Genomic DNA, 15586 nt, shown 5'->3' on the forward strand with positions numbered 1-15586 from the left:
CGGTATTAACGTTCTCCGTATTCTCCGAAGGTCCCAAGGATCTGAGAAACTCTATCCTTCTAAGGTGAGGCTCTAAAATGCTTAAGTCTTGACTTGAGTGTGAACTTAAGGACCTCTTGGTTTGCAGACAGTAGGCAGGTGCCTAGGGCTGTCCTTGGCCTTGTGTGAAGCAGCACTTCAGATCTTACACACAGTTTCTCGCTGGTTCCCTACAGCAGTCCCCTCTCTGCTCAGATCCCGGATTTCTGATTCCAGAGTGGGCTCTGACCTTCCTCTCCAGCTGGGGGGGCTCCCTCTCCTCCTCCTCTTGCTGCTCCTCGCCCCTCCCTCTGTCTTTCTGCCTTTACTGCTGGAGTGGCTGGGAGGGGCGCCGGAGGCACCGGCACCGGCGGCGGCGGCGGACTAGCTCCTTGGATTTGCCCAGCCTGGCCCTCGTGTGTTCCCCACCTCTCTCAGGAGCGGCCACCGCATCTGATACCACAGACCTAAGGGAGCCTCGCAAATTAGACCTTCAAGACCTATTATTAACCTGTGTGTATGTTTCTTTCCTCCCCCCCACCTTCCCCTTTAAGTCACCCCTTCCCTTCCCTCCCAGACCTCCTACCGCTGCCCACCAGGATTCATCCCCCCCCCCCCCCAGCTCTCTTTCCTAATGAGGGCTCCTTTCTGTGACTGAGGGGTCAGTGGAGATCCCATTTCATCTCTTCTGATGTAACAGTGAAGTCTTGGCAGGCAGCACCAACCCCTGCCCCCCAGCAGCTGTTTCTGAAGGAGCCCAGCTCAGGGTCGTAAGGCAGGGCACCTTCTGGCATTGCTCTGCGGAACTCTGGAGGCACACTGGTTCCTCAGGCGTCCGCTTGAGGGTGCACAAAACGCCTCTTTCTGAATTTTGCCCGGAATATGTTAGTGTTACTGGTTAATGAGGGTATTTGGGCGCAGGGCTTGTAACGAAAGCGAGGTGCTTGGCTCCCTTCCATGCCCTTCGGCTTTTTGCGAGGAGCAGTGCTGGAACCATGACCACAGGATGGAATTCTGGCCTCCACAGCTGGGTCTTGGTCGCATGATGCTTGTTTAGATTTTTTTTTTTTTAAGTTTATTCAAACTCTTCGTATTTACTTGCCCACCTACCCCCCCCCCCCCTTTTTTTTTTTTTTTTTAGTGATTTCCCTTCTCCCTTTCTTCTGTTTCTCCAGGATGACAGTGATGGGATTCCATGGTCAGAAGAAAGGGTGGTACGTAAAGTCCTTTATTTGTCTCTGAAGGAGTTCAAGAATGCCCAGAAGAGGCAGCACGGGGAAGGCATTGCTGGGAGCCTGAAAACGGTGAATGGTGAGTTGCCTCTTTTGTTGGAATCGGATGGTATCTTTGGGCACGACCTTGTTTCTGAATCGGATGTGTTTTGGGCAGCTTGTGCTTCTCAGGTTAGGCCCCTAATGGCAGTTATTTCGGACATCCGACTGGGTTGATGGATTCATTTTTATGCTCCTTTATGTGTTGTGTAATATAATTGGCAAGGTGCCTTAATTAGTCTGTTCCCTACAGATAAGATGGGGGCTGTGATCTGATTTCTGGGTTGAAGGTAGAATCTGCCTTACCGGTTTTTCTTTGGGTCTCTGTCTTTCTCCTTGGATCTTGCCGCACCCTGGAGCTCCTGGTTCTTTTCCTGTTTGTGTAGGAAGTAGCTTGAGTCTCGTGGGTGCGCGCGGCCCTTCCTGCTCACTGGCTCAGAGGCCTGCTGAGGACCTGCTTCCTTCCTTGCTTCGCAGGTCGGGCAGGTGGTTGCATGGCGGCAGGTAATAGACGGTGGCCTGGAATTCTGTGCATCTGGGAGGGCAGCCGTGTGGCTACCCGAGGTCTTGCAGCCTGGAAGGAACCGTGCTCTTCTGAGTTTTTAACACTGACTCTTTGTCATGGGCTTTTTAGGAGGACGGGCCAAAAACCAGCCAGTGGAAACCATTTTAGAACACGCATTTGGTTACAGTCTGTGCTCGTTCAGGGGATGTGGCCAGGGTGGCCTTCCGCAGTCTTCCTCGTTAGTCTTTTGGAATTCTAGATAAATGTGAATGAATGGACCATGTTCTGATTGGTACGTAGCTTGGAGCAAGGAGAGAGACACGGGAGAGGTGGTTGTTCTTTTTTTAATGTCTCTGCTGTGGTCCGTGGAGTGACAGCGTCGGGACATGTGGGCTACTTGAGAGCTGGCCAGGGTCCAGCAGCCACGTTCACCTCGGGTGTCCACTGTCCTTCCAGTTGGCTTCATTGTAAAGTGGGTTGTCTGGGGGAGCCTCTTTTTTAATGATTTTATTTATTTATTTGACAGAGAGAAATGGCAAGAGAGGGAAGATAAGCGGGGTGGAGTGGGTGGTAGAGGGAGAAGCAGGCTTCCTGCCAAGCAGGGAGCCTGATGCGGGGCTCGATCCCAGGACCCTGGGATCATGACTTGAGCCCAAGGTAGATGCTTAATGACTGAGCCCCCCAGGCACCCCTTGCAGAGTCTCTTGTTGGGACCAGTGCCCACATGGGTGGGACCCGTGTGAAGCCTTGGCTGGGTTTCCAGGGACACCCTCCCTGGACTACACCTGGGTTTGCCCTGCCACCCACCCAGGGCCTGTCTCTTTCCTGTTTCTATGGGACTTAAAGCTTCTGGAAGTTGGAGTCCACATGTATATGGGAAGGCCCCCACCCCTCGTGTGTGTGTGTGTGTATATGTGTGTATATATATATATATATATATCCCCCCCGAAGCACAATTAGTAGAATCTGTTGCCACCAGTCTAGAATCTGGCCCTTTGTGTGATATGATTCTTCCTAGTGTCCTTGCTTCACATTGAACGTAGTGTCTGGATTTTTACGTGTTTGAGGGGAATGTGGCCCGGGAGAGTCTCCTTGTACCCTGAAGGTTACAGCAGAGCAGGGGCAGCTGGGGGTTAGAGGTCACTGTCGTGAAAAGGCATAATCTCATTCTGCTATGTACATCGCATGGTACGGCCGTAGTGGTTTTAGAATCTTAACAACAAACATCAACCCATTTGAGGGGGGAAAATAAAATCCACTTTTAGGACAAGTTTGCCAGGTGTCCAGGATTAAGTAAAGGTGGGATTTAGGTAAAAGAACAAAAACTAAAGCCCTTCTAGAGGTCTCCCAGGCACTGCCAGCCTCGTGGAGCAAAGGTAGCTCTCGTTTTTAACTGGCCTCGTTGAGGGCTTGACAGTGCCCAGGAAGGAGTGCTAAGAAATCTGGCAAAGACTGCCCTGCTGGGGGTCGTTAGACACTTTAAAGAATTCTTGTATCAGTTTCATAAAGAAAAGGGGTTTTTGTTGTGGTAGTTTGTATTTCATGCTGATGAAGACCGGCTTGTCGTTTTCCTGTCTAGTGTTCCGTCCGGAGACACCAAGGCCTGCCTCTCTCTCTCTCTCTCTCTCTCTCTCTCTCGGCTGCGGGATTGCTGTGAAGATGCCCGTTTCTGTTTCCTGTTGGTGTCCGCGCAGCCACCTGTCCAGAGTCCACATGTTTGTCATTCTGTGTCGTGGATTTCCATAGCACTTCTAAATAAGCCCCTCTGGTTGTAAGAAGAATGTGCTTTCTCATTGGGGGCCTGCTGGAGAGATCGGGAAACAGCATTGCTCACTCGTGGAGAATAGCTCCTTCTCTGGAGGTCCCTGGACCTCAGCAGTGCACTCTCAGGGCGCATGATCCAGAGAGAGTGGAAGGCAGTGGAGCATCCCGGGCTGTTCTGGTAGCTGAGGTTGGGGGTAGGAGGGTTGCAAGCAGTGTTCTGTGTGTGTGTGTGTGTGTGTGTGTGCGCGTGCGCGCGCGCCTGTGAATGTGTCACTTGTTCAGCGGATACTTCATAAACCCCATTCCCAACTACGCAGTGGAAGGACCTCCTTCCTCCTGAGCTGGACATCACAGCACCCTATTTTGAGGTTTTTCACTGTGGGGCAAATGAAGGTAGGTTAGTGGGGGGAGAGCCGCTTTCACAGCCCTGCCAGGCGAAATGTTTCCTTTTTTGCTTTGTTTGTTTCAGTTCATCACAGAACCACCTGAGGTTCCCTTGTAAACGCTGAAATCCATTGGTCCAGTGTTAATGGTCACAGGAGGAATCTGTCTGGTGGTGGAGTTTTGAAGCTCTGCCCAGTACAGAGCCCTTGCTGTAGGATCCGGGGAAGGAAGCTGACCAGACGGGGGTTGTAGGGGGTTCCTGTGCCCAGAACCGGGGTGGGGTCACTACTGCCCCTGTGCCATTGTCCGTCTCTTCCCCCTACCCCCCACCCCATGCCTTGCAGCTTGGGGACCTTGGGTGGTGACCTACCTCTGAGGCCCCTGGTATGTTCAGCTGTAAGCTGAAGAGTGTCCTTGTAGGGCTTTGGGAGTGCTCTGTGTGGTAGTGACTTTCCCAAGGTCACACAGCTGTCAACTATGCTGTAGCAGAACTGGAATTAGAGCTTACGTCCTGGAACTCTGGATCTAGCACTCATTTAAGGAGGCAGAAGCGGTGAAAGTGACCCCGTATCCTTGCAGCAGTGGTATTGAAAACAAGGCGCTCGATCCCCGCATGCCCATGTCACTTTTCTGAGCTGTTTCTGGGTTATTCATCCTCCCAGTGTTTGCTGGGGAAAATTCTGTCTTCAAATAATAGCTGTGTTGACAATAGGAGGAGCTTGATGGAACTTTTTCTCTAATTTGAGAATGAATTGACATCACTTCCTCTAAATCCTTGGCCCACGAGGATGACGAAGTGTGTGAAGGATCGGGTGTCCGGGAACCCGGCGTAGAAGGCGGCAGTTTTTATCTGAGTGGCTGAACTCTGCTGCCCCATTTTCTCTGGGTCTCGGGTCGTCGTAATAACCCAGCCAGACAGGAGACTGTGGGGAGAGCTTGTAGTTTATGTCATGAAATCCATGTTGGCCATCCGTCTTGCAGGGAATGAGGTTGTAGTTTGGTGGTTGTTGTTTTCTGTTTGTTTTTGATCCTAGTAGAAGTAGTGAATGTGAATCTTGAACAGCCTCATAGATCATCCTAGTGGAGGGACTGAAACCCTCCACTGGGTTGGTTGGTTAGAGCCGGGCCTGGGGGAGGTGGGGCTTGGATTTTTGCAGATTGCGAGAGCCTTCTGTCTGCTTCCTGCCGTAGATAATGCCACTCTGGCTGTAATAAATTTGACAAAAGCTTCGGGAACGGCTGGCAGAGGCTGAGGCCTCGGCCACTCTTTGAGGGCCCTTGGCCCGCCGGGGCTGAAATTAGGGACATTTTAAATAATAACATGCTACACAAATGAGTACACATAATTACACAGTAAGAGAGGGGAGCTATTAGCTGTATTTGGAGTTTCATTTGCTTCCTATAAATGTCATCTGAGATCGAGCAAGGCCTCTGGCCAGTTGAAGAGCCTTGAGTGGATTTGAGGGACCCGGGCTCTTCTTCCTTGCAGCCTTGCGGTGGTCCTGGTGGCCCGTCCGTACTGAGCACCCACTACTGACTCCCCACCGATCCCGGCACTCAGTCCTCATCTCAGTCGTTGTAATCTCCTGAGCAGACTGTTCTGTGGATGAGGATGTGGTACAGCAGCAAGGATTCATTGTTGGCCTCCACCGGTGGTCCCTGGCAGCCGCTGCTTTCTGCGCCACGCATCTGATAAGAAAGAAGTAAAGATAGGATTCCAAAAACGAGAATTTTTAGGAGGACACTTTTTCTAAAAGGTGTTTCTTTTGAAAGAGATAATGTGTGATGCTGTGCTGGGGAAGGAGGCTTCGGGGGTGGGGTGGGGGTGTGAGTGTGAATGTGGGCCTCTGTCGTGCATGTCATTGATCGAGGGAATCCAAAGATGGCACCTGTCCTACTTGCTCACCCTCCTGGGGCCCGTCACCGGTACACAGACACATTCATAATCTTTCTTCACTGAGAGGTAGAGCTTTTTATTTTTTTTTAAATCTACGTTTTAAAAAAAGATTATTTATTTGATGGAGAAAGAGAGTATGAGCGCACAGTGGGTAGAGCAGCAGGAAAAGGGAGAGGGAGAAGCAGGCTCTCTGCTGAGCGGGGAGCCTGATGCAGGGGCTCAGTCCAGGACTTTGAGATCATGACCCGAACTGAATGATGCTTAACCGACTGAACTACCCAGGTGCCCCAAACTTTGTATTTTTAATGCTGCTGCTGAACCACGGGGTTGGCAGTCCTCCGAGGGCCACTGGTCCTGGTGCCACACTGGAGGGGGATGGGCCTTTCTGGCAACCACTGCTGACTTGTAGTGAGGGGCCAAAGCTGGAGATGTGGATACAGGGGACACCCCCCAAACCTCCTACATACAAACCTTCTTTATCTCCAGCTCCTTGAAAATCTTAAAGATCCCCGATGTGTTGATTGTGAAATGAAACTTGGTCCCAACTCTTGCAGGGTCATTGTTCTGCATAAAATAAAGATGTTTTGTGAGCCCAAATAAAAAGTCTGAGCACATCGTCCCACGGATGGCACTTGATGTACGCGGCTGTATTTGAAAAGATGGTCATGGTCCTATGGGTGCCTTCTGTCAGCTGACGGGGGACACCTCTCCTGTCGGCTCTGGGCCCGCGGTGTTCGCCTGCAGTGTTCACATCCAGCTTTTTCAACGGGAGAGACTGTTCTTTGTGTGTTTGCTTGTTTCCTCCTAGAGAAAGTGGCTTACCCCACCGTCCGTGTGTCTGCCTCCGTGTCCTCTGTAAGCTGTGGGCACCGCGGGCTCAGGCTGCCCTCATGCAGCTGCCGCGGGTTGGGTTTCTGGAACTCTCCAACCTGAGACCCTTCTTCCTTCTGTTCCTACCCCCTTCACGAGTGAGACAGCATTCCATGTAAACGCTGGGTGAGACGTCAGAAAACTTGACATCTTTCTCTGTGGCTTTCCCGTCCCGGACCTGAGTGGGACCCTCCGGGCATTTCTTGATCGTGCTTCTGTTTGGTTGACACTTGATCATGTCTTTAGAACACAGACGGGTTTTGGGAGTCATAAAACGGAACGCTGTTGCTCTTCTTTCCTGTCACTTTGTGCTGGAGGCCACCTTACCTCGCCAGCCCTCCCAGCCCACTTCCTCTGTTAGCTCTGTCCTCATCCTTGCCCAGTCTGGGCTGCTCTAAGAGGAGGGGCCTATGACAGGTAGGGGTGTATGTGTGTGTGGGGGGGCGGTGGGGGGTGGGCAGAGAAAGCATGTGTGCTCTCTCCTGCCTGTCAGGGTTCTTAGACAAGCCCAGCTATGAGGGGTCCTGAGGGCAGGAGGATGGAGATCTGCTGTGATCTCCTTTTCTTATCTCTACGGGGACATCATTCTGGAACTTATCCCTCTTCATTATTTACTTCTCTCCTAGATGATTGCCATCAGTAAACAAAACATGTTATGGTTGCTCTCATGATAAAAGAATCCCTCTACTGATCTTGCATATCGCTCCTGCTGTCATGTCTGTCTTTATGGCGAGTGCCTCAAAAGAAAATGTCTACCCAGGCTGTACTCTCTACTGTCTATATTCATATTAATATCCTTTCCACTTTCGTTCTCCTTTGAATTCCAGGGATCAGTTCTCGATTAAGGCTTCATAATGACCTTGATTGCCAACTCAAGATTCCAGTCAATGTAGCATTATTCGCCCCTTTGGCAGTATTTGACATGATCGAACCTGTCCTGAACTCCCCTTGCTTACTTGGCTTCTACACAGATTTCTTGGAAGGTCTCGTCAACACGAACTGTCCCAACACCAACTCTGTCTCCAGCTGAGTCTGTCCTCTGCTCTGCCCATCTTCCGTTGTCCATAAATGCCAGTTCCGTTTTTCTAGTTCCTTTGGCCTAAGCCTTGGAGTGATCTGTACTTTTGGTTTTTCTATACTTTGCATTCCTTCCTTTAGCAAAACCTGTTTGTTCCAAATTCACATCTTCCGAATCTGAGTTCACACTATTGCCACTAGCCAGAAACCTCTAGCTTGGGCTGGGATCCCTGATGCTCTTTGATCTCAGCTTCTGCCTTTTTGTCCCTCCAGGCAGCAGTCAGAATGTGGGCTTTCATAGTCCTTCATAAATGCAGATTAGCACATGCTCTGTTCCTGCAGTGTCTCCCTGCCTCGCAGTGTGATAGCTTCACATCCTTACCCTGACCACAGGATGTGGGCCACAGTATCTGTCTAGTCTCACTGCCTCCCCTGGTTTGGCCTTCTTGCTGTTCGAAGTGCACCAGAATTTTTGTGTTTTATGTATTTATTTTTTTTTAAGGATTTTATTTATTAGAAAGAGGGAGAGAACACGTGTGGGGGAGGGGCAGGCGGTGAGGGGCAGAGGGAGGAGGGGAGGGAGGAAGGCAGGGAGGAGCCCAATGCTGGGCTCAATCCAGGGACCCTGGGATCATGACCTGAGCTTGAAGACAGAAGCCTAACCGACTGAGCCACCCAGGCGCCCCAGTTTTTGTACCTTTAAAAAAAAACAAAACAAAAAAACCCAACAAAATCAAACAACAACAAAAAAAACAAACAGTTAATTTTTTGAGAGTGTGTGCAGGGGGAGAGGGAGAGAGAATCTGAAGCAGGCTCTGCTCAGTGCAGAGCCTGACTCGGAGCCCAGTTTCAGGATGAGATCATGACCGGAGCTGAGATCAGGAGTCAGATGCTCAACTCTCTGAGCCACCCCAGCCCCCAGAACTTTTGTGCTTTATGATCCTTCTGTTGACAGCTGTCTCCCTTTAGAGAACCTCGTGCTTCCTCCCTGCCCGTGTTTCAGGTGCCTGCTCAAACCCGGAGCTTGGAACTGGAGTGTCCCTCTTGAGCATCCTCTCAAAAATGTTTTCTTGGTCTGTTACCCTTTCACTCTTTACCTTGTAATACTTGTCTGCATAGAATTTACCCTGCCTGACCTTGTATTCTTGTTGTTCACTAGTTCTGAGTTTTCTCTCTGCAGTAGATTGAAAGTCCACGCTGGGTGGGCTCCTGGTGCTCTGTAGAGCGTGTGCTGTGTGACACGGTGTGCAGACCGCTTTCTGCCCACCAGCTGCTCCTGCCTCCCGCTTCCAGCACCCTCTGCCTTGCTGTGGACCTATTCCTGTCTGATCATCGGTTGAGTGTCCCATGTATGACTCCAGCTTTTAGTTTGGAAATATTTCCCTGTGCTGTTTTCCCTGTCTCTGAAGCACATGTTTATTCATGGTTGTCATAAATTTCTAAGTCTTAACCATCCTAAAGTTTCTTAGGATTGGATCGCCCTGTACCTTACCTTTCCTTTCATTTTTCTTCCCTTTTCTTTTTCCTTTCCTTTGCTTCTTCTTTCTTTCTAAAGATTAATTCATTTGGGAGAGAGCGAGTGAGAATGTGCACAGAGGAGGAAGGGGCAGAGGGGGAGAGTGTCCCAAGCAGATTTTGTACAAAGCACGGAGCCTGACGTGGGGCTTGATCTCATGACCCGGAGATCATGGTCTGAGCTGAAACCAAGAGTTTGGTGCTTAGCAGAGTGAGCCACCCAGGCGCTCCCACCCCGCACCTTTTCTTAAACGCTATTTCTAGTTTACGTATTCAGGTACAGGATACGTTGTTTAGTAGTTTAAGTTAAAATTGAGCTTATAAGAAATAAGTCATTCCTTCTAATCTCATAACATTTTCGTAATCTGTTGCTCTCCTAATTTTGTGGGTTTGTGTCGAGGATCTCAGATGTTAAGCGGCTTGCACAAGGCTACAGAACTAAGCGGCGTAATCAGGATTTGACCCCAGGACTCCTGACTCAGATCGTACCCCCTCACCCTTATTTATTTATTTATTTATTTTTAAGATTTTATTTATTTATTTGACAGAGATCACAAGTAGGCAGAGAGAGAGAGGAGGAAGGAAGCAGGCTCCCTGCCGAGCAGAGAGCTGCATGCGGGGCTTGATCCCAGGACCCTGGGAACATGACCTGAGCCGAAGGCAGAGGCTTTAACCCACTGAGCCACCCAGGCACCCCAACCACCCTTATTTTTTTAATTGAGGTAATCTGTAATGCTCTGCGAAATCATGCTTCTAACTTGTATGATTTGATGGATTTCCAAATGCTCCTATACCCATGTGACAAGTGCTCTATTGTAGACTGAGGACTTTTCCATCAGCCCAGAAATGTTGGTCATATACCTTTCCCTTTCCAAATGAAAGTATGGGTTCATTTTGGGGTTTGTCACCATAGCTGTCTTGGTTTTTTTTTTTTTTTTCTTTTTTTAACCTTTTATGATAACTGGGTTTGTGTTTTCCCAGAATGTACCAGAAGCCCTGGCTTTAAGGTAAGCATGAATAAAAGACCTCCTACAGTTGGACATGGCCATGAATGACCTTCACCATCTCAAGGTGGCATTGGTGGAGCCAGATTCTTGGTCTTGAACTGGGCACGTTTTTGGTCCTGAGCTGTGTGCAAGTCTGGATCTAATGAGCGTTTGAACAACTCTGCCTCTCTTGCTTGGTGTTTCCCCCTCTGTGAGGGTTGAGAAATCACAGCCTTGGTTCAAGAATTCAGGAGGTTCTTGGAACTGGGGTTCCAGACATGCCTTTCCCCAAAGACAAGCTGAAGAGGCATCCCTAAGGCATATCCCTTCTCTGCTGATGTGTTTTCAGTTCGAGTGATTCTTGTCTGGAGCCTCTGAGCTGCCCCATGGCCCTGAGGATGCAGATGTGGGGGGCAGCGTGGTCAAATGGCTGACTGCTGTTCATTTCTTTTTACAGCTGTGGCGAACGTCTGTGTATTAGTCAGCTCCTGCTGCCCTAAGAAGATACCATAGTCTGGGTGGGGTGGTTTAGACAGAAATACATTTCTCCTTGTTCTGGAGGCTGGAGGTCCCGGATCTGGGGTGCCAGCCAGTCCTTCCTGATGAAGAATGGCTTCCTGGCCGTATCCTCACTAAACTGAGAGCGGGGGACAGAGTGCGTAGGTGTCTCTTCCTCTCCTTATGAGAACGCTGGTCCTAGTCGATTATTGTGTGTCGCGCCCCCCCCCCCCCCTTATGATGACCTCATTTACTTTTCTCACCTCCTCGCAGGCTCTGTCCAAATACAGTCACAGTGGGATTTGGGGTGGGGCAGTCTTACTACCAATACTGGCACACGGGTAGGGCTCTGAGATACTAACAGTTTTATTTCATTTTAATTTTCGGTTAAGTTAATTTTCGTGTTCATCCGCAGCGTGTTTCCTTTTGTGCTTATGTGGGGTACTGGAAGGGTTTCCTGGTATGCTGGGAACCCCTAAGAACTTGTTTGACCTTGGAGAAGTTATTGTTCCTCTCAGTTGGACGGAATTAAGCTTGGGTTTTTATTTATTACATGCCTGCCTTTTTGAGACCTCTTGCGTTTATCTAAATCCTGTACTTCAGTGGGGATTGAAACAAGACTCCTGAGCTGGCGAGCTGCTGGAGGCCAAGAGCCCCGAAGGAAGGGGCAAAGGCTCCAGGGATCAGGGAGGGAGCGGGATTCGAGATGGCCCCAGAGGGATGTTTCTGTTTTCAGTGTGGGAAAAATCATGGCCTTACTGGAGGTTGATGGATCTTGTTTGTTATACACACATTCATTTTATTTGTATTTTATACACGGATTCAATTTACTTTTATATGCTGTGAGTGTAATTTAGGGCAAGGCTTTCCAATTGGTTTTACTTCTCAACTTGTATAGGAAGGGGAAGAGCCTGGGGGGTCCCCAGACAGGGCTGCCCTCCGCCCAAGTGGACTTGTTCCTGCATGGAGTTTATCTGTGTGCGGGCCGGCAAATGCTCACATCCCTGGCCTCCTCCTTACCTGGAGATAGTGGGGATAGGTGCTTCGGACCACTCTGTGATTTGGGTTCTGGGGTGAAGGATGGAGCGTTGACGACGATCTGATCTACGGTGGCCTTAGTGCGGTTTTGCTTTGCTCCTGAACTTCTTCAATCCCATTCCCCCCAACTTTAGAGGGCCTCTCACCTCGCTTTTGGAAATAACCTGTTATTACTTGAGCCATGTTAAATTAAATGTTCAGCGTCCCGTATGGCATATCCTTAAAGCCAGAAGGGTGATAACTGGGTATGCTTTTGGGAAATTACCCTACAACCCATAAATTCCTTAATTTACAGTTTGTTACTCAAGCTCTCCTGCAGTCAGATCTCCTCTGTCCTTCCAGCTTTCTCTGTAGTCTTTCGGGGGGACTTCTGCAGAGCCCCAAAACTAGCTTCCTCATGCTTTCTTCTGGAAGACTCTAAAACTGTACAGGTGTCTTGTGTGTGGAGGTTTTGGGCCCGGGAGGGAACTCGGAGCTGTTTTATAACCTTAGACCTGCCCGTCAAGGACCAAAGTGTCCGGTATCAGTATCTGTCCAGCCTGTCCGCCAGGCTGTCTCCCGTGTCTTGCAAGGAGAGTGTGAGGCTCGTTCCTGGAGCTTTGGGGCTCCTCAGGCCCAGTGCCCCCTTTCCTCCTGTCTCCCGTTCCCTGATCTTTCACTAGTGCTCTTGGTTCATTCATGCCTTGTTGCTGGTGATTTCAGTTCTGCACACAGGGGCCACTTCCTGTGTCACCTGCCCCTCCAGTGGCTTCGGGGTCCATCCCTTCACTGCCTTCCTGTTCACCTTTGGTGGGTAGGTGGGCCTCCTGATGGGGTATGTGGTGACTGGGAAAGACCTCTGTGCCTGAGGGACCCCCCCGCCCCCCCACATCAGCTCTTGGTGCTGCCTCAAATGGCAGTTTCCTTCCAGTTTTCCAACAGCTTCGAATGATTTCCGTAGCATTTCAACGCATAAAGACAGCTCAGAGTCTCCCTTTGGAAACATGTTTTAAAAAGTTCTGATACCTTCCCCCTACTGGGCTTGCAGTATTTATGAAGGAGTTTGAATCTAGAAGGTCAGCGACTCCTCTCCAGACAGGAGTAGGGCAGGTGACCCCCCCTCCCCCCAGTGGAAATGGTACACATTTACCGTCTTGGCATGCAGGAGGCCTGGTGATTCCTGGAGGGATCTGCATTGCAAATTGCTTAGCCTGGACCAGAGCTGCTTTACCCTGTCCTCACTCAGCAGTTTACCCAACTTCAGACCAGTGTTATTTGAAAAGGGCCTTTCCAGTTTACTCAGTTGGAAAGTGTTACAGAGTTTTAAAGGGTGAGCTGGAAGGCTCTCAGCTGGCAGTTTCTGACTCCCTCAGAGGAAAATATTGGCAAACTCTCCACTCTGTGCCTGAACTCTTCTTATGAATTGAGAAGCCAAGAGTTACGAAGGCATCACAAAGGGCCGGTTTGAACCATGGTGGGGGATACGAATCCTTAACCACGCTAATACGTGGGCAGTTTTCTGACACCCCCCACCCCCCAATCTTGTGATGTTAATATTCCTGCCACTGAAAATAGAAGTATCCAGTGACTATATTCCTTCCCCGCCCCCTCCCCTGGCCTCCCTTCTCTCTAGAAGGTCGGTGCACATGGCTTTTATCCCCTGCCCCCCTTTATAATTTAAAGACAAGCACTGGGCTGATTGATTCAACAGGTGTAACACCCACCACGAAAGAAAGTTGCCTTTTTCAATTTTTTCTTCCCATTTTTGGGCTTTTTTCCCCATGGTTTGAGGCGACAAGGTGCTGAGATCAGAAGCAGGAGCTCGCCATTGATTGATGACCCTGTTTCTTACCATCTGTCTGCCTCGCACGTCAAGCTGTAGATGGGGAGCGGATGTGAGTGTGGCTCCGGGCCTGAGAAATCTCCGTCTTCCTGACTTTTCTGACTGCAGAAGCTGTCCCCTGACTTCATCCAGTCCCCGGGAGAGGCCTGTGGACGTGAGAATCCCCCGCGGGAGAATGTTGGCATCGTTTTCTTGTCCTTCCTTCCACGCCTCTGCGTGCGCCTGCCGGGCCACAGGAAGGAGCCTTTCTCTAGCACCACATCCACATTCTGCAGCCCATTCTTGTGGCTCCCACCCTGCTGGGGTCGCTCTTGATGGAAGAATTCCAAGGGAATAGGTTAAGATTGCCATCAAGTGGCTGCTCTTGGTAGTGGATGGGAGGAACCTGGCCCTCTGCGCAGGCTGACTCCTAGACCTCCTCCAATTTCTTGGGCCTCTTTGTGACAAAACCAGCTCCAGCAGCTCAGTCCAAAGAGTGGGCTGCTGGGGCAGGGGGCGGGCACAGGGAGCTCAGGGCATCTGTGTACTGTACGCCCTCGAGGAAGGGCTCTTCTGTGAACCCAAGGTGCACCTCCCCAGTGGACTCCCAACACTGCAGTGGCCTGACCTCAGGGCCCTGGAGCGGTGAGCACAGATGATCTAGACGCTTACTGGGGAAAACTGCGTGTGCCTGTAGCCTCCTGCCAGCTCCAGCCCCGGTAGGCTGCTGCCCTCCAACTCCGCGCCTGGAAGTTGGCAGGGAGGATCATGCTGTCATCCCCGAAAGAAAGGCCTCACGGTCCCACCGAGGGAGAAGGACACTTAACACACATGACTTGGCCATTTCGTTTGGCTCTTGTTCCCCATTTCCCGGCTCTGTAAATGGAGTAATAATTTCTTTCTCAGAGGCTATATTCTTAGGATTAATGAGATGATTTATTTAAAGTCCTTAGTGTCTGGCAGGAAGCAGGCATTCAAAGGGTAATTGTGATTGAGGTTCTAGATACACATTACCTAAGTACTTCCCATCAAAGCTGTAGCTGGCTGTGTATAAAACAGCCCACTTCAGGGACTGGATCAAAATCTGTTTGCCGCATTCCCTGTGTCTGGATGCCATCCCCCTATAACTAGACCTCACCCCTGCAACTTGGGGAGCAGAAACTCTGACCAAGGAGCGAGGAGGTGAAGCCCTCTTTAGTTTTCCCCAGTAGGTAACTCCTTAGTGGTGTTGGGAAAACCTGTCCTATAGCAGTGGCAGGAGGTAGGTTTGTGTATGTGGGGTGCCCCTGCAGGGGCACAGAGCTCTTGATTGGGGTGTCTCAGAGGTCTCTGAGCTGGCACGTGGTATGTGGAAGAAGGTGGATCTGTCGCAGCCGGTTGCAGGGGAGAGGTGGAGCGGGGAGGCGGGCAGAGAGAGAGGGACTGTGGGAGTACATCAGCACGCTAGTGCAACTTGAGGTTAGGGTCAAGGAAAGACAATTCCAGGGCTTCTATATTTGCAGCAGCTTTTTTAGAAGTGATGGAGGCTATGTTATGTAACCATTGACATTGCAATCTGTCAGATCATTAAACCGCAGTTCCTGGATTCTAGCCACTTAAAGTAATATTGGATGCATCGAGAAAATTGGTATGTTGTAATAGGCTGTAACGGGCACTGACGTCATTGGAGGTCTAGTTGTACAAGGAACTGGGGACCATCGCGAGCGGGTTTCTTACGTCAAGTGGAACACTTGAGACATCCCTTTGTCCCATTTCGTTTTGTTTCAGAGACGACTGATTGACTCTTTATGGACTGTTCAGGGTCTTCCTGATTGCTAGATTCTACCACTGGCCATCAGGGTAGGAAATATTCAGGTGCTTTGGCAGAATTTGGGGGGGGGAGTAGAAAGCAGATAAAGGACAGGCATCCTCTGTGACCTCTGATTCTCTCCTGTGGTGTGCGAAGCTTTCCCTGTCCCTCCACGCCCACTGCATTGATGGTGTCTTTTGGAGGGTGTGTGTGTGTGTGTGTGTGTGTGCACG

General features: G+C 50.2%; 1 protein-coding gene across 15 annotated transcripts in view; it reads left to right on the forward strand.

Annotated features, from left to right (window-relative positions):
- The window catches only part of JARID2 (jumonji and AT-rich interaction domain containing 2), a 256732-nt gene that overhangs the window by 119332 nt on the left and 121814 nt on the right, over positions 1-15586 (forward strand). For all 15 annotated transcript variants that reach the window (XM_082731806.1, XM_082731818.1, XM_082731807.1 and 12 more), the window contains one exon: positions 1194-1329. In XM_082731806.1, the coding sequence (XP_082587932.1) occupies positions 1194-1329 (136 nt within the window). The remainder of the gene's footprint in view (positions 1-1193; positions 1330-15586) is intronic.

The sequence above is a fragment of the Mustela nivalis genome (genome assembly GCF_964662115.1).
Source record: "Mustela nivalis genome assembly, chromosome: 5".
Lineage (NCBI taxonomy): Eukaryota > Metazoa > Chordata > Mammalia > Carnivora > Mustelidae > Mustela > Mustela nivalis.